Source organism: Carica papaya, chromosome 3 (genome assembly GCF_054855325.1).
Source record: "Carica papaya isolate Zhongbai chromosome 3, ASM5485532v1, whole genome shotgun sequence".
In the NCBI taxonomy this organism is placed as follows: domain Eukaryota; kingdom Viridiplantae; phylum Streptophyta; class Magnoliopsida; order Brassicales; family Caricaceae; genus Carica; species Carica papaya.
The window spans coordinates 32,806,002-32,831,991 of record NC_142311.1 but is presented as its reverse complement, the minus strand read 5'-3'; the positions used below and the strand labels follow the sequence as shown (position 1 = coordinate 32,831,991).

The 25,990-nt window shown below is 34.0% G+C and overlaps 2 protein-coding genes across 8 annotated transcripts; both read left to right on the top strand.

The window, feature by feature from the left end:
- Positions 1-845: 845 nt before the first annotated feature.
- MSH6 (MUTS homolog 6) lies at positions 846-14,736 on the top strand. 7 transcript variants are annotated; one of them, XR_015818038.1, is made up of 23 exons: positions 847-1,995; positions 2,417-2,525; positions 2,825-2,927; positions 3,009-3,062; positions 3,162-3,236; positions 3,487-3,555; positions 3,680-3,763; positions 4,192-4,386; positions 4,541-5,091; positions 5,189-5,318; positions 6,709-6,800; positions 6,917-7,095; positions 7,168-7,370; positions 7,475-7,576; positions 8,123-8,285; positions 8,570-8,859; positions 8,933-9,070; positions 11,948-12,027; positions 12,151-12,250; positions 12,486-12,615; positions 12,939-13,195; positions 14,194-14,410; positions 14,566-14,736. XR_015818038.1 is itself a non-coding variant. In XM_088216602.1 (22 exons), the coding sequence occupies exons 1-21, from the start codon at positions 1,125-1,127 to the stop codon at positions 13,157-13,159; spliced, it is 3,939 nt and encodes a 1,312-aa protein (XP_088072728.1). In that variant the 5' UTR covers positions 847-1,124; the 3' UTR covers positions 13,160-13,195; positions 14,566-14,736. The 7 variants fall into 7 exon arrangements, 5 of the variants coding, with proteins under 5 accessions (XP_088072728.1, XP_088072730.1, XP_088072729.1 ...); XM_088216602.1 differs by lacking the exon at positions 14,194-14,410; XM_088216604.1 differs by lacking the exon at positions 14,566-14,736 and having other exon boundaries at positions 2,468-2,525; positions 14,194-14,546.
- Positions 14,737-21,442: 6,706 nt separating this feature from the next.
- EDL3 (EID1-like 3) lies at positions 21,443-22,510 on the top strand. Its single transcript, XM_022052032.2, has one exon. The coding sequence runs from the start codon at positions 21,536-21,538 to the stop codon at positions 22,376-22,378; it is 843 nt and encodes a 280-aa protein (XP_021907724.1). The 5' UTR covers positions 21,443-21,535; the 3' UTR covers positions 22,379-22,510.
- The last annotated feature ends 3,480 nt before the right edge of the window (positions 22,511-25,990 follow it).

Here is a 25,990-nt window from a genome sequence, read left to right as displayed (position 1 = left end):
GCGCCAACTAAATCTCGCATTAATCAAGTGCAAAATAAGCAAAATAAAGAACCTAAATCTCTTTATAAAATTTATCACAATCTTTTGATTCTTTTCAACAAACTCGTCAACCAAATTTACAAACTTTTTCGTATTAAATATCATGAAATACTTGTTTAATCTTGCACATTATTGAATTATTTATTTCTTTTTCCTACTTTGAAACTTAAAGACTGATCATAGATTAATCAATTATATTATAATTATTTTTGTTGACTTTAGTTCTTACGTGTTGGTCAAATAACAAGCACGACAAAAATACTCATTTTTTTGTGGCATTTGAGCTCCTTGAAAAAACAAAGTAATGAAGTACTAAAAAATCAAACTGGAACTTTACGTACTTTCATTTTATCATCAGTAGTTTAATTTATAAACATTCATCATCGTTTAATTTTATAAAAAAAAATATATGCATTTAAATCTCTATATTCATTCACAAGTTAACATTGATATGCGTCACATGAGACTAGGAGCAAATATATTCACTTGGAAATGCGTTCGAATACGTCTCGTAAAAATACCACATTATATTAATACGATTTAGTTTGTCAAGTTTTCGAGAGCTCACACAAAGCATTGACAATTAGCGGTCACGGATCGATATTCAACGTTTTATTAGATACTATGTTACCGTATTAATTAGATTTTCTACTTACTATAAACCATATTGAGACACTGTATTCACTAGATATTCTGTTACCGTAGTCAATGGATTTTATAGTTAATATTATTAAACTTTCACTCTGTGTTATAATGACCAAATTAGAACCGGCCATGCACTTCCTATAAATTAATTAACACTTCAGAAGCCACCGCCCAAAAAAAAGGGTAAAGCAGGACGTTCCCGCCAAAGAACGCCAGCAGTTATGCTTCTCGGGGGGATTTCCTCGTAGATTTCCCGCCAACTACGCACTATTTTCTCTACTCTGCCAATCAATGGCATCTCCTCCTTTTTCCTCTTTTACGCTATATTGTTTGCTAACAGTCGTACTCTCTTCTCTCGTCATCTTTTGAGAATCTCTGTCTCCATCTCTCTGTACTGTCTAATCTCTTTCTCTGTTGCAACCGGAGCACAGTGAATTCAAATGGCGTCGTCACGTCGTCAAAGCAATGGTAGATCGCCGCTGGTGAATCAGCAGCGTCAGATCACTGCCTTCTTCTCCAAAACCATGTCTCCGTCTCCTTCTCCTTCTACTATTCTTTCCAAACAGAAAAGCACCGAATCTACAGATAACACTAACCCTAGTCCGGGTCCACCTAGCCCGGGACCAAGCCCGACAACGCCATCGCCGCTCCAATCGAAGCCTAAGAAGCCTCTCCTAGTCATTGGCCAATCTTCCTCTCCTCATCCTTCGACGCCAGTCGCCAGATCATGTGGGGAAGAAGTGTTAGACGAGAGGATTAGGGTTTACTGGCCGTTGGATAAGAAATGGTACGAAGGTCGCGTGACATCGTATGACAAGACATCCCGGAAACATTCGGTTCTGTACGACGATGGCGAAGAGGAGTTGTTGGAATTGGGAGAGGAGAAGATTGAGTGGATTCAAGGAGACAGTGAGAAGAAGTTCAAGCGGTTGCGGCGAGGTTCTTCCATGTTTAATAGGGTTGTGATTGAGGATGAGGAGATGGAAGATGTTCAAAAGGAAGAGGATAAGAGTGATGGCGATGATTCTAGCGACGAGGACTGGGGCAAAAATATGGAGAAGGAGGTCAGTGAGGATGCTGAAGAAGATGATGTTGTTTTGGAGGATGAGAAAGATGAAGACAACGAGGAAGAAGAAGCAGAAGAAATGCAGGAAATTTTAAAAGGAAAGTCCAGTGGGAAGATTAAATCTAGGAAGAGGAAGACAAGTAGAGGAGGGAAGCCTGAGTCGGGAAAGAAGAGTAAGAGTATTGGAGATGTGGGTAAAGGAAACTTTAAGGTTTCCGTTATTGAGCCTGTGAAGATTACTGAAAGTAAGTCATGCAGTATGTTTGGATACCAGTTTTTTCCATCAAGCGATTTAATCATTTAGAAAATTTAAGTCATGGCATCTATTATTTTTCTTCAATTTTGAGCTTGTGGATGGAGAGCATGGCAATTTGGATAGTGTCACTAATGGCCAGTATTTGAAATGTCTTTAATATATATACTTTACCGGAAATTAATTGAATATAAAAGATAATTCTGTTGGTAACAACTTCATTTCGATTCGAGTTTCAAATTGGAAATTTGCATGAATTATGACATTTCTAACCTGGCTTCCTCTGGATTCTAGCTACAAACGCTTCTGCCAATTACTTTTCCTGCTTGTACTATAAATTCATTAATACCTCCCAGGAATAGCTGAAACTGAAAGTAACAATGTAACTTCAGATTATTGATGCTCAGCTTTAGCATATTTTACTGCAGGTGAGAAAACATTCAATAGTGATAATGTATTAACAGGTGAGGCCACAGACAAATTCAGCTGTCGTGAAGCAGAGAAGTTGCAGTTCCTGGGAGGGTAAGTTCTTGATCAATCTTTGTGGTTTATGGCCTAAAAGAGTGATGAAGCCAGAGTATGTTCTGCATAGCAACAGTCTTAAGTATCTTTGACTCAGTCTCTTGAAATTCCAGTTTCTTTATGTGTTTATCTAGCCATGGCTTCTTTGTGCTTTCATTTAGCCACACTGTCGCATAAGTAGCATGTCTGCACCTCTATTTGTTGCCTTTTCTGTGGAGGCCATTAATTAATTAATTGAATCTTACTTGCTATCACCTGTCCAATTCATTTCATGCGGAATTGCTTCGATCTTGAAACAGAGAGCGCAGGGATGCAAGAAGGAGGCGTCCTGGAGAGGATAATTATGATCCCAGGACTCTGTACCTGCCTCCTGATTTTGTTAAGGGTTTAACGGGTGGCCAGGTAATCACTATCAGTTTGAATGATTTAAAATTTACTTCCACCTTAATTTTCTTGAACTGATGGCCTTTTATGGTTAAATAGAGGCAATGGTGGGAGTTTAAGTCAAAGCATATGGATAAGGTTATTTTTTTCAAGGTATATATAAAATAGCATACATTATCATTTGAATTTTCATCCTGTTTGTAGCATTAACATATAAGCATTTCTTTCTTCTTTTCTTTTTCCTTGAAGCAGATGGGAAAGTTTTATGAGCTTTTTGAAATGGATGCACATGTAGGGGCAAAAGAACTGGATTTGCAGTATATGAAGGTATTGATTTTGCTTCATTTAACATTAATAGCTTGTTTCTGGAGTTTGGATACAGTCCTTCCTTTCTATCTTGAACTAACCCATGATTGTGACAGCTTGGAGAAAAGAAATGAAAATCTTCCTCCTGTAGTTTTTGGGAGTTGTTATGCTTCTTTTTCATCTTTGAGAATATGTATCTTCTACATTTTCTCTCAATCCCCCTCCAGTCCCAAATCTTTGCTTGACACTTGACATGTTCTGGAATTTTCAGGGAGAACAGCCTCACTGTGGGTTTCCTGAGAAAAACTTTTCAATGAATGTGGAGAAATTGGCCAGAAAGGTTCATGTTTATTTGTCTTTAATCTATGCATTACTTTTTCTGTTGCCCATATTGCAATTTTTTGTTGGTGAGCACAATTTTGATTTTGGATCCGAAAATGTGCTTAAACTTGTTTATGGCTCAGGGTTATCGAGTTCTTGTAGTTGAGCAGACAGAAACACCAGAGCAGCTGGAGCTGCGACGGAAGGAAAAAGGTTCTAAAGATAAGGTCTGTCTTACTGAGCATAAGAACTGAAAAAATCTGCAATCTTCCCAAGATAATTAAGTATTTTTTTTTTATTTTGCATGGTGCACTACTTAATGACATACCTCTCTCTCAATCTCACCTCTTTCCTAAGGCTATACCAATTGATGATATGTTGATTATCAATTAACCTTTGGTGCATTAGAAGGTTGAGATCAGAAACATTTGTGTTGGGCATATCTTTTAATAGTTTCTATTATTCATTAATCCACCTTTTTCGTCAGGATAATTGTGGATGATGATTCTGACTTCCAGATGTCACAGTGATTCTTGCTGATGAGAATTGATGTTTCACCTATAATCTTAAATCATTCATTGATCCACCATTTTGGAATTAGTGGACCTGTGTCTTTTTTTTTCCCTTACACTAATATTCTTACTTGTGTCTATAGGTTGTGAAGCGTGAAATATGTGCAGTGATCACCAAAGGAACCGTAACAGAGGGCGAGATGCTGTCAGCCAATCCTGAGGCCTCTTTCATAATGGCAGTGGCTGAAAGTCCTTGGCATTCTTCAAACCAAGCATCAAATCTAACATTTGGTGTGTGTGTGGTTGATGTGGCAATCAGCAGGATTATTCTAGGACAGGTGTAGGTCAATAACTCACAGCTTGAAAGCCCCTCAATTTACCCCATGTTTATGTTACTACTAGTGCTCTAAATGTCCATAGATTACTGCTTGGTCCTAACCTATTGATATCATAGTCTAGTTGACCGAATGCACTCCCTTTTTCTTTTTCCAGTTCAGGGACGATCAGGAATGCAGTGCCTTGTGTTGCCTGTTATCTGAGTTAAGGCCAGTAGAAATTATTAAACCTGCCAAAATGCTCGGTTCTGAAACTGAAAAGATAATGCTCAGACATACAAGAAACCCATTGGTCAATGAGTTGATTCCAACCACTGAATTCTGGGATGCAGAGAGAACTGTTCAGGAAGTCAAAACTCTATATAAGCGAGTTGCTGATCAATCACCTACTGAATATTTAAACAGTGCAAATTCACCTACTGCAAAATCTGTCATCGAGGAAGATGAATGTGGCTGCATGCCAGAGCTCTTGTTAGAGTTAGTGCGCAGAGGCAGGGATGGCAGCTTAGCACTTTCTGCCCTTGGAGGCACTCTTTATTATCTAAGACAGGCATTTCTAGATGAAACATTGCTTAGGTTTGCAAAATTTGAGTTGCTCCCTTGCTCTGGTTTCAGTAATGTAGTTCAGAAACCCTACATGGTACTTGATGCTGCTGCCCTGGAAAATCTTGAGATTTTTGAGAACAACAGAAATGGAGATTCCTCAGGGTTAGTTGATCATTTGCTTCTATATTCATAAAAAAGGAAATGCATATACATGCAGAGTTGTTCTGACTCATTATCAAGCAATTTTTTGTTTGTGAAGGACACTATATGCACAATTGAATCACTGTGTGACAGCATTTGGGAAGCGTTTACTGAAGACATGGCTTGCAAGACCTTTATATCATCCAGGATCAATCGAGGAACGACAGGATGCTATAGCTGGTTTACGGGTGAGTTATGTATTCATAATTTGACCTTCAATATTCCTTTATTGGTTCATGTAATCTTTTCAGTGCTGGTTTTCATTTAACATTTTTTTTTGTATTTTTGGTGATGACTTATTCTCCAGCATTGTATTTTTTCTCTCTCATTTCTCAATAATATTTCTGATTTTATAAAAAAATATAATATTTTCAGTGCAATAGTCACATTAAGGATATCGGATAAATATGAGACTTCCAAACCCTTTTCCAAGAAATCTTGTGGTTTGTGGTTGGAGTTTGGGTTTGACAAACTACCTCCCAGTAATTCTCATACCAAATTAGTCTGTGTCTTGAAATTTTCATCTCCCTCAATATTCATATTGCATATGCTGGATAAACTGGGGACTACTACCTGTGGCCACAGAATCAGATCCATGTTGCAGATCTTCAATGAATGAGATCCATGTTGCTTGCTGTAGATAAATGAGGGAAGCTCTGTTTTCATTGCATTTCTTTCTTAATGCATTGCTTGCTTTTAGCAATCACATTTTGTTTCTTACTATGCTAAGTAAATAAGTTGCCTCCAACAAATGTATAATCACTATAGGTTGATCTCCTACAGATGGTATTTCCAGCCCAATCTACATTTGTATATACTTCAATTTGCAGACATTCAAGTTTCTGTCACATCAATTCTTTTTCAGGAGTTCCCTTTAGGTACTTTAGGGTCCTGTACACAAGCTCAAAGTTTTCTGGTTCTGGTTTGGACATGAATTGAGTCAGTATACGAACTGCAAAAGTTATGGACTGCTCCCTGTTAGCCACTTCTTCGGCATTGGCAGATTTAAATTTTATGTGGGGCTCAATTGGAGCTTTAGTGCCTTCACCAAGTAGACCTGTTTCACTGAGTTGATCAAGAATATATTTATGTTGATTAACAAATATAACTTCCTTGGATATAGCAAATTTTGTTCCAAGAGAATATTTCAAAGTAGCCAATAAGAAACAAGCATCTGCAGTTCTACCAATTAATTACAACCAACCTTTCTTATTTTAACCCAATGACTTTATTTTATATAGAATCTAAAAAATCTGTAAATTAATTCCCGTAATCTCTCAACAAATCTAACAACAGATCTGCTGGAAATTAATTTCCCAACTCAACATCGCATAAACTAATTTGGATCCAATATAGAGTTCGAACTTGTGAATGTTGTATGGCCTGTAACTAACTTTCCATCTTGTATGCTGTTGGGTTGGAGGGTGGCCTTGCTTATATAAATTCGGAACTTTTCATGGGTTTAGGCATGAATATCATGTCCTCAATGATGTAAAGCTTCAGCCTGGATGATTTGGAAATCTTGCTGTTCTGCGACATTTATGACTGAGCATACTGTTATATTATTCATGTTTCTAGGGTGAGAATCTGGAATATGTACTTGAGTTCCGAAAAGCACTATCCAGGCTTCCAGACATGGAACGGTTGCTTGTGCGTATCTTTGCTAGCAGGTAAAGCATGGGCCAAACTTAGACATGTATCAATATGAATACAATTCATGATTATGTACGTCAAATTTTCTGGTGTCCATGGAAGATCTAAGATTGGTGTTTGTCATTGAAAACAGTGAAGCAAATGGAAGAAATGCAAATAAAGTTGTTCTATATGAAGATGCAGCCAAAAAACAACTTCAAGAATTTATTTCAGCTCTACGGGGTTGTGAATTGATTGCTCAAGAATGCTCCTCACTTAGTGTTATTTTGGAAAATGTCAAATCTAGACAGCTACATCATTTGTTAACTCCTGGTATTGCTGGCTTTGGTGCTCTTATATCCTTCATAAATATTGTTCAGCATCTTATACTTTAACCATGTGCAGGTGAAGGTCTTCCTGATACCCAGTCAATTCTTAAACAATTCAAAGATGCTTTTGACTGGGCAGAAGCCAATAACTCTGGACGTGTGATACCTCATGAAGGAGTTGACGGGGAGTATGATTTTGCCTGCAAAACAGTTGAGGAGGTCAAATCTACTTTAGCAAAACACCTCAAGGAGCAGAGGAAATTACTTGGAGATACATCAGTGAGAACTTTGTCAAAGCAATTCTTGCTTGTTTGTTTGTTTGTTTGTTTCCAAGTTTTCATTTGGTGAATAATTAATTGGTTCCCATTCTCTGATCAATACAGATTAATTATGTCACTGTTGGGAAAGAAACATATCTGCTAGAAGTACCAGAAAGCCTGCAAGGAAGCGTTCCTCGGGATTATGAGTTGCGTTCATCCAAAAAAGTAATTATTATTTTTTGCTCACTTTTATTTTTGGTTAAACATTGGATCATTAAAATATGAAATATCTATAAAGCACTAGATGTGCGCCATGATCTTTCACTTAAGGCCTCTTTGATATCTTAATTGTGTACTTATAATTACATTTTTAACATTCCTTATTTTCAATCTTGTAATGAGCTGCCATTTCAATTAACAAGTTAAGTCAAAATTCACTTAGAACATGTTGTAAAAAGATCTTTTTTAAGTAGATGGTTGAACAGCCTTTTTCTGCCCCTTTAAGAATTTGACGACGTTAACTTTTTACTTCCGTACATTCCACGAATGCTTTTTTGCTAATTTTGTTTTACTGTTCTATCCCCACTACATAGTTTATATATAATCAAAATTGAAAATTTATTAGATATATGCCTTTCGGCTTTCAATCATTGTACTTATTAAATATTTCAATTGAATTCAGTACTTAATTATTCAGAAATTACCACGGAATTTCTTAGCTTTCAAATTCAGCACTGAATTTAGTCAAGATTATTTTCCTGATGCGTGCAGGGTTTCTTTCGGTACTGGACTCCTACTATCAAGAAGTTACTGAGAGAGCTCTCAGAAGGTGAATCTGAAAAGGAGTCAACTTTAAAGAGCATTTTGCAGAGGCTAATCAGACGTTTCTGTGAGCATCATAATAAGTGGCGACTGCTGGTTTCTGCAACTGCAGGTTAGCCTTGCTTATATTCATGCATTTGAAGTAAGTTTTCTATTTTGTGATTCAGCACCTCTCTTTCAGGTGGCAAAAATAATAACATCACGATGGCTATTTCTACATTTTTCTTTAAGAACATGTGATGAGATTATCATAATATTTATACATTTAAATTTGTCCCAAATTTTGATTTGGTTGTAGAACTTAACTAGTTCACAAGGATGGTGGTGAGAATGGAATACATTTCCAATTAAATTTTTGCAACTGAATTTGCTTATGTTGGTTATGCCATGTTGCAGAGCTGGATGTATTAATCAGTCTGGCAATTGCAAGGGATTTTTATGAAGGACCAACATGCCGCCCAGCTATATTAGGCCAATCATCTTCAAACGCTGTGCCATACTTTTCTGCTAAAATTTTAGGACATCCTGTTCTTAGGAGTGATTCTTTAGGCAAGGGTGCATTTGTCCCCAATGATATGACTATTGGTGGTTCTGGAAATGCCAGTTTCATCCTTCTCACTGGTCCTAATATGGGTGGAAAGTCAACTCTTCTTCGCCAAATTTGCTTGGCTGTAATTCTAGCTCAGGTAAAATTTGTCAAAACCTTGTTTCTTGTTTAAGGAGAAAAAATCAGTTCTGGATCTTTAATATTTTCCCCAGGTTGGAGCAGACGTTCCTGCTGAAAGCCTTGAACTTTCACCTGTGGACCGAATTTTTGTTCGCATGGGTGCCAAAGATCATATTATGGGAGGGCAGAGTACATTCTTAACCGAACTCTCTGAAACTGCTTTAATGCTGGTGAGTGTACATTTGGTTTGGATTGACAGATTAGAAAATGCCATATTATATGACCCTGACCGAGCCGCGTTAAAGATGTTGAGTATAAGAAAAAAGTGAAAAAAGGATGGATCTCACTATAGCATTCTGGCTTTGAGACATCATGTGCCAGAATTACCATAAACGAATCAATTTAAATTTTGTACTTGCATTCTCCAACAAGTTACTCAAATTGAATCAGTATATATGTTTTTTCATGATATCCTTTTCTGTGGGGACTTCTTGTTTCCATCTTCTTTTTGTTAGAGCGCCTATGCTTTAGTTGCCTAAAGCATTTATGGTGTGGAAGAATGGAATTCCGTATTTATTGTTGAATAATGAGGCCCTATATATACATATTCTTGTGTAAGAAAAGAAAACCTACAATTATGTACAGGTAATTTACTAATATACCCTTTATTCTAATTATGCATAATATACACTTTCTAACACTTACCCTCAAACTGGTGAATAAACATTATCCATTCCCTACTTGACAATGATTGTCTGGAACACTGGATTATTTAAACCCTAATCAATACATCTGCAAATTGAAAGTTAGTAAGCATATAAGGTATATATTTCGAGCTACTATTTAGTTTTTCTTTAATAAAATATTTGTCAACTTCAACATGTTTTGTCCTATCGTGTTACACTGCATTATGAGGAATGTTGATTGTTAATTTGTTATCACAGTAGAGTCTCATAGGACCAACCCATTGATCATTAGGTCTCACAGAATCATATCTAGTCATAGTAACTTACATACTTGTTGAGTCATTGTCCGAAATTTTGATTCTACACTATATCTCGTCATTGCGTTCTATTTATTACTTCTTCATGTGACTAAATTTCCTCCAAGATACAATAACCTATAGTGGATCTTCTATCCACTATTGATTCAGTGTATTCATTATGTTTCCATGAGTAATATGTTACTCTTTCTAACCATAATATATTTTTCTAGTGTTCCCTTCAGGTACTTCAGTACTAGTTATGTTGCCTGTAAGTGCACGTCCTTTTAGGATTGTGCATAAACTGGTTTGTCACACTTACTGCATAAGCAATATCTAGTTTTGTGTGCGGTAGATAGATAAATCTTCTAATTAGTCTCTAATACATTTTCTTGTTGATAGCTACATATTCTTCTGCTAGTCCCAGTTTATGATTGGGATCAATTGTTGTGCTAATAGGTTTGCATGCCAGCTTGCATATATTTTTTAGAAGTTTGCTGATGTACTTTTATTGTGAGATGGAAATTTCAGTTTTTGAATAGATCACTTCAATTCCGAAGAAGTATCTTAGACTCATCAGTTCTTTAATTTAAAGTTCCTTGGCCGAGCATTATTTGAGTATTAATCTCTGTTGTTTATCATTGCTTCTTGTAATAATGTCATCGACATGCACAAGCAGCATTGTATCTCCTCTTAAGTCTTAGTATTTGATAAACAAAGTATGATCTTTTTTAATTTATTTATATCCCATGGCCAACATCACCTATGCACACCTTCCAAATTTATGCCCTTGGTGACTGTTTGAACCCATAAAGAGCATCGTTTAATCTGCAAACTTTAGTTACTCTTGCATTTTTTGTGAATTCTGGTCGAATTTCCATATAAATTTCTTCTTGAACGTCCTTGTACGATAATGCATTCTTTACATAAACTGTTGCAGTTTCTAATCAAAATTGGTAGCTAGAGACAATAGAACTCAAACTGTGGTTATTTTGGCAATAGGTGCAAAAGTCTCTTGATAATCTATTTCATATGTTTGGGTATATTTCTTGGCTATCAATCTTGCTTTGTATCTCTCTTGTACCATCAGCTTTGTACTTTATGGTAAACACTAATTTGCATCCCCTAGATCTTTTTTCCTTAGGTAGTTCCACTACCTCCCATAGCTTGTATTTCAATGTTCATAGCATTTTCCTATTTTTGTAAGATGATGTCTTAGATAATATGTTAGAAATAGACTCTATATTTAAACTTACAAAGAACCTCTTATGGCATGATGAACACTCAAATAACATAAAATTTGAGATTAGATAAAATAGGTGTTTAATACATTCTCTGGTTCCTTTTCAAATTGCAATAGTTATAGCCATGTCAAAATGCAAAAGATTATCAGAAGTTACCTCATTTAAAAAATTTGACTCTAATGCTTTCTTCTTGAGTGCACTTGAGAGAATCTTGGGTCATGTATGGTTATTGATGCTGGTTCATTCTCTTGGTTTGAAGTAATGGAGGTGGATAATTTTCTGGGTTGTGAGGTAACTGAGGAGGGTTATTTACTGGTGGTAGAGGTGCCAATGATGTTGAGGGTAATGTAAGGTAACTTTCTGGATTTTAAGGTAACTGAGAGGTCTATTTGCTAGTGTAGAGGTGCTGATGATGTAGATGGTAAGGTCAGGTCAAAAAAGAAAAGGTCTTTATCTTCTGCTACAATCTCCCCATGACGAGTAGATTTGTTAAAGTATGAATCAATCTCAACAAATGTATCAACATTTAGTAGGCGGATGATAACATTTGTAGCCCTTTCGAATTGAGGAATATCCCACAAAAACACACTCGAGGGCTTTTAGGTCGAGTTTCCCTCACTGATGCTGATGTATGTGAATAAAGGCGAAACACCCAAATATTCTAAGCACAAGATGAAAGAATGTATATATATATATATATATATATATAAAATATACTCTTGAGTATAAGAAAAGGAAACATACAATTAATTACATACAAGTATTTTAATAATATACCATTTTCCCTAATTAAACATAATATACACTTTCCAATATATGACATAGATAAATTTTGTTATAAGCATGTTGATGTCAGTGGCTATTTATGATGCTTAATACAGTTGTCAGCAACTCGCAATTCATTGGTTGCACTGGATGAGCTTGGGCGTGGGACAGCAACTTCAGATGGACAAGCCATTGCGTAATTAGCCCTCACTTTTCTAATTGGTTCTTTCCACCTATTCAGCATTTTCTGTGAAATGCTAGTTTGGCGGTTTGTTAGGTTAGTGATTTACATCTCAGTTTCTCAAATTCAATTTGGCAGGGAATCGGTTCTTGAGCATTTTGTTAATAAGGTCCAATGCAGAGGAATGTTTTCAACTCACTATCACCGATTAGCTGTAGACTATGAGGGAGATCCTAAGGTATGTCTCTGTATTGTTGACATAACATTTCATAAACTGAACTTTCTAGATTAATGATTTACATCTCATTGGTGTTATCTAACTCATAAGCATTATTGAAGATTGAAAGTGATGTTGGTAACTTTGTTGTCATGGACCTGATGCCTGGACCTCATAATGAATGTTATACCTTTCTTCTCCTGAAGTATTTAAAGCTTTTCTAACATTTTGGTTGGTTCCCTTTCATATAATACAGGTCTCCCTCTGTCACATGGCATGCCAAGTTGGAAATGGTGTTGGAGGTATTGAAGAAGTCACATTTCTTTACAGGTTGACACCTGGTGCATGCCCCAAAAGTTATGGTGTCAATGTTGCTAGATTAGCTGGTAAGATTATTTGGACTTCTCTGCCTCTCTGTTGTCAAGGTAGAGTTTAATGGTTTATTTTGAAGTTATACGTTGTGACCCATACTTATGAGCATCTTGCTGCAAAATCCATGCTTTCTTCAAATTTGGTATGACTTAGGCATCAAGCTGACAGATTGTATGATGAATACTTCAAGTAGGAAATTACATTTACTTTCGTATGTGCAGATCTGTTCAGAAAATGAAAATTTGCCTCTAATTTATTTTCATAAATTATGAATTAATGTTTGTAGTGCTGTCGCCTTATCATTAAGCTATGTTCCACTCCTTGTAACAATGTTCAGGTCTTCCTGATTCTGTGCTATTGGCTGCTGCTGCCAAATCTCAAGAATTTGAGGCTGTATATGGTAAATGTAAAAGAAGATCACACAGGAGGGTAGTTTTCATTCAGAAATTAGTCAGTGCCATAGAAAACTGGAAACATCTCAAGCCTTCTGAAGGTCTTGGACTAGGTTCTATGGTTGAACTTCAGTGTAGAGCAAGAATACTTCTCCAGCAAAGCTGATTGAATCCCTCTCAACAGATAATTTGCTGTATGCAGGTATATTTTTAAAACTCATTGTGTACACAAAGGAAGCTTTCTTAGTTATAGTTTTGCCACTGGCATTGCCAATTTTTCCACCTGAGGCATTGCCTTGAATTTTCTAAATTGTCTAAAACCAGAGTGATTTTTTTGCTGCATTTAATTGAGCACATAATGTAAATGATTATTCCAAGTACCTTGGTCCAATCCCTTTAGACCGATTGGATTAGTTTCTTCGACCTGGTCATAGTATGACCAAAATCTCACTCTTTATAAGTTGGACTGAACAACTTATTTCTTGTATGCATGTATAAAAAGTAGTCACAATCATGAGAAAAAGCAGCAGACGTTGTATCTGTCTCAACTGGATAGGAGGTATTATGACCAGGTCATTTATACATGCTAGTGTACATGTTCTAATGTCAAACGCAGTGGTTTTAACCAAGGAAAGTGAAAGGTCAATGACCTTACCCCTATACGTAACTATAAAAATCTGGCTTATCTTAGAACTTGCTTTGCTACTTGCTAATCTTTCCTTATTGTCGGTAGTTGCACAAAGAGGGATTTTTGTACTTTTACTAAAAGTTTCATTTGGAATGCAGAAATTTGTTTGTTGAATTCAGTTAAAAATCGGCACTTATTTTAAATATGAGACGGACAAAAAATCTTTCCCAACATAATAAAAATTGAATTGCGAAGGATCCAAAGTGAAATTTACTTCCATGTTTAAATTTCACTGAAATTTGTGAGACTTAGAATTTAAAATGTGTTGTCTCAATTCCATTTGGCTTATTGGCCTAACATGTTTCGGAAAGTGAGGATATATGTTTGTTAGTATGACTGGTCTGGTCTGTTGGGTTATATTCATCCCACTTCCAGGAGCTGATTTTATGTTGTCGTTAACTTCAAATTCTACTCTATTCTGGATAGTTGAACAAATAGGTTTTCTGTACTTAGTGAGAAGACAATAGAAAAAGATTATATAATAATATCAATTAGATGTTATTTTACTGAAGGAAAAAAGTTGAGAAAACTAAAACCTTGAACCGAAGTTATGGAGGCAATACAGCACGGCTAACCTCCATATAAAGAGAAAGAACTAAGTTGCAAATTATATGCAGCAAGAATTGAGCGCACCACAGTTTTCATGGTTGTTTGACCCCTGACAGCAGAGTGTGATGAAGTGGTCATGCAACATTCATCAGTGACTCGCATTACAACAGGTTTATTAAGGTAAAGCTTGGACGGAGCATCTTGCTATACTAGTTTTACGAGGTTGAAGTACGGTCATATCATATTCTAATGTATTTCGTGACACGATAAATTAATAAGCTACTCATTGTTATTCTCAATAATGCATGTTTACTTACATTATATTCTTCAAATAGATGCTCTCTGCGAGTTTTGAATCTGGCACCTTTCCTACTGTGTACGGCTTGACAAGTCCCACAGAGCAAGTTGTAGTACTACTACCTGCCAAGGCAACTCAACTCTATGATGTAAAATTTGTTGGCTGTCTACTTTGTTAATGGGAAGGAGAAAGCAGTTGAATTTTGAAATCTCGTTTTGCATGCTTTCAATTTATAAACATGCCTGTGAGGAGGCACACAGTGCAGTTGCGCCACCCATGAACTTGCTCAATCCCCAAGTTATTCTATAAATGAAACTTGACTTTGCTTAAAAACGTATTCTTATACAATATTACATTGACTGAGAAAATGATTGTTTTATAGGATTCAAGTAAACTGTCAAATACCACAATCTTTACACCAATAACATAATTTTTACATAATGATGTTTTTCTTCAAATTAATGAATTACATCTTTTATATTTATCTGCATCATTATCGTAGTCGTACTCGAATGCATCAAATTTTACTAATCGGCAACATAGTTGCGTTGTAATTGTAGTAAAATCGATCAAATTGTAGGAGAGTGAATCACTTTGGTAGGACATCAAATGGTATAAGAATGCAAATAACAATAAATAAACTTAAATAACTCAGAGTTACATCCCCATCTAAGCAGTCATTACGATGTAAATCTGCGTATACTAATTTTTACTTTCATTTTGACTTTGTTTGTGAAATATAAGCCAAGACAATCACAGCTTTCTAGCCTCTTAGTATATAATCAATGACTACTGCAAGAATCCACTTTTAATATCAATCACTAATTAGTCTATTATTATTATTATTATTATTATTATTATTATTTTGTTTCAAAAAAAGAATTAGGAACACATTAAACAATATAATAAAGTAAAAATTGTAACTATTGGTACCATATTTGAAGTGGGTCTCAAACTTAGGAATTTTGATGCATTGAGGTATTTTTATTAGAATGTTGATACAAAATTAAAGGAATGTTCAGAGTATCTCCATTGCCCGATAAATAATATTCACGTGTCACCACATCAATATCTGAAAGACAACAAAGCTCCTCAAAAAATAAAATTATTTCAGAAACTGTCATGAGAATCACTACTGCAGCATAAAGTTTTGAATTTACAAGGAATTAGAGATTTAAATTCCAAGGGATTCAGGATAAAAAGTTGTGATGCAATTGCTGTATAGTATAGACTAATTAATTATGGAGAAATTACATGAAACATTTATTCATAACCTAAGAAATGCGAAAGTGCTTGAGGTTGATAATCTTCTACAAATAAAAACTCATTAAACTATACGATATAAATTTTTACTTAACTATCTCTCAAAACTAAATATGTAAGAGGGAAATTGTAATACCCTTCATGATCTTTTACGATCATAATCTCACAAATATATGAGCAACTAAATCAAGCAAAAATTCAAAACAGTGCTCCTTTAACTTGATGATCAATTAAGTATTAGCAGTCATTATCTTGATTTCCATAATTTTCTTTTTTAGAACCGTTTCATCTTTAAACATACATGAACAATAAAATTAGACCATCCACATTCAAATAAGTTTCTTCAAACCATGTCTTAAAGACTAGATATGTGAAGAAGCATTGAGCCATGTCCCAAATGTTTAGCATGCAAAACGTAAAACTTTTAGAATTTCATAAAAATATCCATATCAAAGATATCAGAGGTAGAGAGAGATATTTTAGTATTTTCTTAATCCTAGACGAAACTTATGGAGCTAAAAAGAAATCGCAAATAGATATTCATGCAAATCACAATTTATCATGACCTAACAAAGAGAAAGCAAATTCATTGCAATCAAAAACCTTATAGCAACTAAACATTCCAAAACATAAAAGAGACCAAGTGCCCTCACAGGGACAATAAGATTTGCATAGAGAAATAAGGGATGCAACACTCCTTAAATGTTATTTTTCTTAAATAATAAAACATAAATGACATGGAGACAAAAGTACAGAGAGAGTAATAGCTAATCGCTTTAAAACAATAAACCCAAACGTATTTCCTTAAGCCTTTTCATTACCATTTGGTCATAACAAGCTCTAGAATACAAGAATAGACATTAAACAGGTCTAGTAGCAATAACAAGATCAGTTAAATGATAAAATAGGGAAGTCCATTAACCATCCCATAAATTAATTCAGTTGTCGGTTAATCTTTTGAGGGTTCTCGAAAAAAACTAAATAGCAAGCAAGAAAGAAGAAAGAGATTTGAGCTTAAAATAACACTCTTTTTGGACTTTAACCAAGCAATTGATTTGCAAAAATTTGTACATAAAGGTTGAATTATATCAAGATCTGCTCAATTGTTCTTAATGTAGAATAAAGCATCTTAAATGGTCTCAAGAAAATCATAACATGCTTTATAATAGTCCTATTCCAGATAATCATAGCAGTGAAAGTTCAAGAAAGTGAGTGAGTAGAAAGAAATAAAAGATAATGATTATGAGCACAGAAACCAATTAACCAATAACCTAAAGAATAAAGTGTCGTTCATTCATAATTCAAAGCAACATTCGACATGAATTCATAATAGAAATTAATACATACCTCTCACAAATTACGGTCTCTTTTTTTTTTTACCTTACTTGTTTTGCAATTTTCCTAGTTTTCATTCCCTGAGTAGAATTTAAAAGAAACCAAGAAAATTCCAAATCCCAAAAACAGAGAAGGTTTATAATAAGAATAGCTCTCTTTTATGCACTCTTCTCCCAAAGAAACCTCATAGAACTCCCTTCATCTGTTTTTCGCTTCCTCAAGGAGGACAAAGACCCCCTCAATCTTCGGCACTCTCTCTAATCCCTTACCAAAAAATCCTAGAGCCCGACCCTCCCAATAGTGAATAAGAAAAAAGCTCCCTTTGTAATAATCTCTCCAATCCTAATCCGCTTCTAGGAGCCTCCCCTTCCCTTATCGGTCTAAAATCTCTCCTAGCATTGCCACTCCCTCCTCATGTTCCCACATAACGACCTCTGACCCTTCTGTACACACCTGCGCTCCAACACCTATTCTCCTGTTCTCAGGTCCTCCCTCTGGCCCCATCACATGAACATATCTTCCTTGTCGCTTCTCTCTTTCTCGCCTCTTCAGGAGTGACTCCCTATTGTTGGCTATCCTCCCCACTTCTTTCTCTTTCTTTGGCAACTCAAAAACATAGGAACCCTGAAGAACCTTTGTTTTTCGATCATCAAAAAACCACAAGAAAACTCCTTGGAACAAGCACCATTTGGAAATTTAAAAGAATAGGCTGCAATTTGCACGAGCCAGGATAATGTTTGGGGCGAGTTGAGTGCAAGACTGAGCCGCGAGTTGCGTTCGGTGTGGGTTTTAATGTAATAAAATAGATTTAATTGGTAGAATTTTTATTAATTATATAATTGATCGAGAAAAATTACGATGATTAAAAAATTTCACGGTTAATTGAAATAATACACTTAAAATTTCATCAAAATTAATTTTGTATTTTAAATTAAGTATGAAATTATAAATGAGTTCATATTTGTTTTTAGTATACTTATATTTATTATATTCTGAAAATACATTGCAGGCACAGCCTTCACGTGGTCAAACTTTGACCGACGGCTTGACTTTCATAAGTCAAATCCCACGCGGAGGTCGGTTCCTCCATAAAATTACAGCTCTTTCTCCCTCCATCAACCTTCAACCCCAAATCCAAAACCTTGGAACTCCCTCTCTCTCTCTCTCTCTCTCTCTCTCTCTCTCGTGAAACCCAACCAGAGAAACCAAAATGCTTACTCCTTCTCCGTTGCCGTCTTCCACTAAACTCAGCCTTAACATCACAATTCCCTTGCCCAGTTTATTGGGTACCAAAGCCCAAACCGCCATGGCGATCATGTCCACGCACCGAGTCAGAAGCCTTCGCCAACCAATCAACACCATTAACGCCGCCGTATTTCAGAAACGTTGTCCCTTCACCTCCGTTAACAACTTCACTGCACAAATCCTAACGAAACAACCGCGCCCCAGCGAGAAAGAAGGCGAAAGCTCTTCTCATGATAAGCCTGAATTTCTGGACGGATTGGAGCCGGATATGAAAACCGTAGTTCAGAGGTTGAAGACGGCCGCGGAGAGAATCAGAAAGTTGGAAATGGAGAAGTTTATGGGAAGAGTTAAAGGAGAGTTGGCGGTCGAAGAGATTTTGTTGGCCGAGAAAATGAGTGAAGAGATTGTCGCCGAGTTTTTGGAGAAGCCCATTGGATATTTGAGATCGAAAAGTTGTCACGAGAATTTGGAGGAAAAGGTCAAGAATGTCGATTTATTGGTCAACATCCTTGAAACATCGTGTTTAAGAAATTAGACATCCCACAAAACCTTTTTTTTTTTTTTCCTTTTAATTTTGTTTTTTTTTTCAATATTCTTTTATATTTAGATTTATTCCATAATTTGTAAAATTCATATGTAGAAATTATAAAAATTTGTTATATTGATACCAAAATTTTTAATATACATATATATATATATATACTCTTATCTTAGTTCTCTTTCGTTGTAGCACCCTCATCTTTAGCTTCCTTCATTGTCGAGCCACGTCTTCCTTCACTTTTGCTCGTATATATTTATTCATATTTTTACCATAATGTAATAATATTTAATTAAAATTAGTAGTATATCCTCTTAATAATATATATATATATATCATTATTTTACTTTTTACATATATTGTTATTGATATATTTATTTTGGTTTATCGTGTAAATGATAATTTTAGAGAAAAAATCGAACAACCAAATGCTCACAATAAACAAACGAAACTTATAGATTATGGTCACCAAAAGAAAAATAACAGTGTGAATTATAATAATAATATCAATCCAAAAAATATATATACTGCAATTTATTTGAATAAATAATTCATCACTCTTCTGATGATTTTACTCGAATTTTGAGATAAATTTTTATAATATTATGATTTTTTTTTTGTTAGTACGTATCCTATTTTATTTAAGTTATTGAAGGATATTGACTATTACATACCATAGAGCTTAGATTATGAACTAAAAATTTGTCTATAAATACAAAAAAATATATATGTATTTGATATTTCGGTATATGAAATCACTTTAATGGTATTGTGAATGAATACAAAACTTAAAAAATTTGTTGTTTTGCTTATATTTTTAATTTTATATTTATAGCATTTTGAATTATTGAGTAATTATATTTGTAATTTAATTAACATGTAAATATACTATACAAATTTTGGGTAATTTAATCAACAATATAAATATATATATATATATATATTAGGTGGTGAAGGAGCGTTGGATACCAACTTTTTTTTTTTTATGCTCAAATCATTGATATAGATATAATTGTTCAAACAAAATTCCTCTTGTATAGACTAGACCTTTGGTAACACATAAATCTTTACTTTGATAATATAACTAATAATAATAATTAAATTTATAAAAGGATAAATCATTTATATAATATGAATTTAAAGGTAATATTTTTAAAAATTAATATTAAAATTAATGATGATATATTTTATTTTTATAAAATATAAATATAATTATATTTAATATAAATAAATAAATAAATCATCTAGATGCGTGTTAGAATTGGAACTGAAGTTTGGATTTGTATTTTATAAAAATACCGGGATAAGGACACGTGTAATTCTAACAATCTACGTGGCCCCACCCAATCAGACTAATATGATTCCACAAAAGTTCAAAAACGACACAACAAAAGCATATCCTTTAACAAAATACGCAACGAAAAGGCATCACTCCCTCTCCACAATAACCTGCCACGTACGCTGACGGCGACAGCTCAAATCCCTCGTTGCTCACCACGCGTGCCTACAAACTCCTGGGCTTCAAATCGAGACTGTGTGTCTCGTGGACACGCGTCACATTACCATTGGCTGTGAGAAGATTTTATATTATTGGAGACGTGATCTTAGCACTGCCAATCAATGATTGACAACCGAGGTCTTGTCTCCCCAGGTAATTAAGAATATTTTAATATTCTTAATTAAATTATTATATGTGAAAAATAACTAAGTTAAATTGTAATAAATTTTGAATTAATTAATTTGATTATTTTAGTATTAAATATTATTTTAAAAATTACGATTTGTTGAGATAAGTGATGGCGCAAGATTCGATGAATTGTCGTTTTGTCACCAAAAATAGAAAACCAGGGTGGGGAAAAGTAAGAGTAACAGTGAAAGCCACGTTCTGGAAACGGAAACCAAACCACTTGAGTTATTTATTTATTTATTGGAATTACACCCCCTCCTTAATTAATGCCTTCTTCCCTCCCTCCCTCACCACCTTCCACGTTCTCTTGCTGACAAAAGCGAACGCCCTTAATTTTTGCGCTCCCCAACCTTTCCCATTTTTCCATGCTGTAAATTCATATTTAATTAATTCAATAATTTAAAATTATTATTGAAATACAAATTAATTTTTTTAAAATAAATTATGAAGTAAATATAAGTTTTTTTTTTTAAAAAAAATAACAATGAATTATAATATTTTTAAGTTAATAAAATCTAACCGTGATTATGTTTATGTAGATTTTTTTTAATTTATCTAAATTATATAAACGTTTGTGGACACGTGTCTGCTACTCCGTTAGCATCTACCGCGCAGAATCTTAGATATTTTGGAGCCACGAAATTAGATATTTTGGGACACGTGGCGCTTTCTGATAAGATTTCATTGTGCTAGCTGACTACGGTCTCTTTTTTTTCGATTCTCTCTCACGGCACCCTGCGTCTCTTATCCAATCCTAACTAACCACGTGTCTGCCGAGTAGCGAATTATTGAATGACACGTGTATTTCTTAAACCTCGCTCGACATTTATATATCCGCGCCCAGGAATTGTCAGCACTTTCTCCAGACCAGAGAAGGATCGAGAAACATAATTTAGAAAAGAACAAGAGAGAGAGAGAGAGAGAGAGAGAGTCAAAGTAATGTGGTACAATATGAGTGCTAACCAGAGAATTAGAACGAACCCACCGAATCAGGGGTCCGAGTACTCTGCCGAATCGGGGATACTCAACGAGAGAATTCTGTTGCTTGTGTTCGAGTCTATCAAATGGGACTTACAGGTGCTCTGTTTGACCGCATCTGTTAATCGTAAGCTCAGAGCCATAGCTAATCGAATTCTCTGGCGAAACCTCTGTGCGTCCAGAGCGCCGCGGATGGTGGCTGCATTGGCCAACGGAGTGCCCGACGGAAGAATCAGCGGTGGGTGGCACGCGCTCGCGAAGCTAATGTTCTTCTGCTGCGGTTGTGAGTCAACTCGGCATTTCAAGTTGAGTCGACCAAGTCCGGGTCATTTCGTGAAGGCGTCTCGATTTTCGAAAACGTCGGGTCAGAGTTTCTTGAGCAAGAAGTGCCGCGGCGATTTGTTGTACGTTAGCGACCCCTGCGAGCACCCAATGGGGGATAAAGAGGATGATCTAGGGATCTACAGAGGGGTATTTCAGGGATTTATGAGATCGAGGACGATGGCGTGTTTGATCAGACGACAGGTGGAGCTGGAGGAGCAGGTAAGATGTTCGTACTGCGGGGCCCGCGTATGGAGCATGTCGACGGCTCGGCTGGTGCCGAAGAGCGCAGCTAGGCGGCTTGGCTCCCACGATGGTGGAATCGAGTACTTCGTGTGCGTGAATGGGCACCTGTACGGCAGCTGTTGGCTGCTGCCGTTGTCGTCCGATGAAGATGAGCGTGAAGGTACTCGCCGCGACGGCGGTGATGATGATCATGATGTCGGTAGCGATGATCCCGATGGATATCGGCGTTGTGATTGAGACGATCGTACGGCGGTGAGATGTGGATATGTCAGGACTGGCCCACATATTTGTTATCCTAACAGTATGTAGTTGAACTTTGACAGACTGGACATGAATGTCGAACGATGACACAGAGGATTAACTGATGAATCCGGATTACGCTCTGACTAATTCTTTTCGACCAAAAGACCGACTTTCATTTCTTAATTTTTGTTAAAAAAACTAAAAAGCATTATTTAGTGAATTAAGAATTTGCAAATCCCATAAATAATTACAAAAATTAATCAAAATTAGATGTAAAATGTGATTTTAATTAGTTTTTAACATCGGTTTATGCTTTATTACGCGCATAAGCTGCTTGTTCGGCTACCCGAAATAGAAAGCAATTTGGAGGATATAGATTTTAATTCTATCTAATTTTATCTTAATAAACTCAAATATGAGAATAAGATATTTTGAATTGACGATAACAAAAAATCTCAAATATATAAATTAGTACAAATTTTTTATATTTATATGAAATTACATCATATAATAATCTCCCTCAAACTAAACACTTACCGCAATAAGTCGGATGCAAACATAATATTGACAATATACTAGACATGGGCCGTACGACCAAGTTTTGATGTATAATTGACTTTAATTGTATTGTGTGTTTTTAATTATGAACTGGATTCAGATGGTGTATCATTTATATAATAAATTTAACTTTGGTAGGAACTAATCTATATAGAAAATAATATATGCGTACAAAATAACTTATATATAACTCTATTTAAGATACATGCTTTATTATATTAACATTTTCTTTAAACTTAAAGTGGATGTATTAATGTCAACTTGAGTTTGAAGCTAAGTCTTGAAAACGATTTAAAAGATAAGATTTGGGGGAAAATAGCAATTATTTGCACCCTATATCCATTTAATCAAACTTGTTAAAACCCATTATGGCATTTTTTTCAAGTGTAGGTTCGCACGAGGTTGAATTTCTATTGACATAAAAATAGGAGAGTCGTTGTGGTTTTAGGGTTCCGTTTATATAAATCGTCTAAACTCTACCCACTATGTATATGTGTGTGCGTATATATATATATTTAATATTTTATTATAAATGTATTTATGTTTACATTAATAAATATAATCTATTGTATTAATTAAGATAATATATTATATTAATAAAAATATTATTATATTTATATTGATAAATATAAGTATATATTATATATATTATTACTAGATATATTTTTAATTTTTTTATATAAATATAATGATATTTATATTAATGTAATAAAATAACTAGATTGAAATCGATTTGGATAACTTAAACAGATTTATATAGCAAATGCTGTACAGTTTTTTTTTTAAAATCAAACATATCCTAATTTCACTTCAACTTTTGTGCTCATTTTTTATATGAGCGTTCAGATCTAAGTTAACCCAAACTCATATTATTGTTGTCTCTATAGGCTAAGTTGAGAGTGTCATAAACATATATTATGAATAAAATGACAATTGATTTTTTATATATATATTCAATATATCAATATTAATTCTTAGTTATTTTATTTGATAAATATATAGAGATTAAATAGAGAGTTTATAAGCATACGACAACACAAATTGATAATTAATTTCGATATATTCCGTATGCTTGTGGAATACATTATAGTGTCAATATGAACAATAATTTCAATTACCACAACACAACATGGAGTAATATAAAAAAAAAGAGTGATACTCATAATTTTTAGTAGTTACAAAATTAAATTAATTTATAAATGATATCGTTAAGAGTGTAGCACTTAGATTATCTAAAGAACTCCAAAAAAAGAAGCATGTCCAATAATAGAAAGAGGTTCAGTAAAATTTTACCACTTACTCAACATTATTATATTTAGATAAAACTAATAAAGAGTTGGTTAGATTAGTTGAAAAATAAAGTTTATAAAATAAGTATATTTTATATAATAATTCATTCACAGAACAAGTATCATGAACAAATATAAATTGACTAATTAAATAAACTACAGAGCAGTATTAAGAATATCGATATAGAGATAAAACGGACTTTTGGCTACTTGTGAGTATATACTAGGATCGGCATTAGGGATATCATTTAAGAGTGACGAGTTTCACATTAGACTCCAAAAAACACATTGATAGTTCTATGATGGTGATACCATTACAAGATAATAAGTGAAAATATATTCAATTTGAGCTTGATAATATCTATTAATTCAATACTAAAAAAAAAGAAAAACAAAGAGTACAAATATCCTTCATTTCAAAAAGTTGACTACAATATTATTATAATTACAGAACATGTATTACATTATTACTAATCATAATCATATTATCAAAAACAGTAACAAAAGATTAATACAAAAATTAATCCATTAGACAAATAAAGTTGAATCATAAACTTTAAAAATAGTTAAACTAAATTTGGCAAACCAAATACTTGGTGTTTGTTTCAATTCACATAATATTTGCTAAAGTCGAAAAACCTTGTGAAGTACATGAGAGTAACCAGGAGATGATGCGTACAAGTGTTTCCTTATAGTTTACAATTAAGAAAAATATTTATATGTTTATTTACATAATATGATTATTAGTAGCAATAATAGTTAACAAATTATAAAAAGAAGTCAATAGAGAGGTAAGATAAAAAAAATACCATATTTATAAAAATATCTTTTGTATATAAAACATACTTTGTAACATCAATAGATACATCTTCGTAGGTTTTGATCTTCAAAACATATTTATAACCAATTTATTCTTACAACAGGGAGTCAAGTAAATTTTACACATGAGTTTTCTCTATGTCTAAAGTTTTTTTTTTAAAAAAAACAACCTGTTACCAAAGAGAATATTACTTACCTATAATAAAAATGAGACTGAGACAAAATGATAAAAATATAAAACAATAATAATTGTTGAGATATTTATCCATCGTTTTTATCTGAGTAGACTGATGACTAATGGTAGTGGAGTACTAAATAACATCAACAACTAAAGTAATCTCGACGTGTGCAGTTGTTGTGGTGCAAGAACTTTGATTAAGCATAATTGAAGTTGAAAAACTATAATATAAAAGTAGTCAATAAGTGATAATATTTTAATAGTGAAAAAAAAATATGATCCCCTTCCATGATATAATAAATTTTAAGATAAACAGTTTGTTAAAATACGATCCTGAAATATTTTGACCTATAATTGAACGAGTAATAAGATAGTTACGGGGTTCTTATTTGAACTTTTAAAACATCTGTTACCTTAATGAATTTGACAAATATAATGCACTATAAGCGAATGAAATAAGAAATTTAGCATGTATTATAATTTTATTTGTAGATATAATTTACTTTTAATTATAAATTATTAAATATGAGAAATATAAAATACAAAAACTTATTTTTTATGCATCTTATATAACGAAAAATATTAAAAAAAATTAGAATTTAATTTATTTCTGAATTTCATTCCTAAAAAAAATCGTAGAAATTGAACGTGTTATTTTACAAAAAAATAAGATTGAATATTTCTAAAAGTCATACAAATTTTTAATTAAAAAAATATTTTTATTTATTTAATAATAAAGAGAATTTTAATTTTTATGTTATG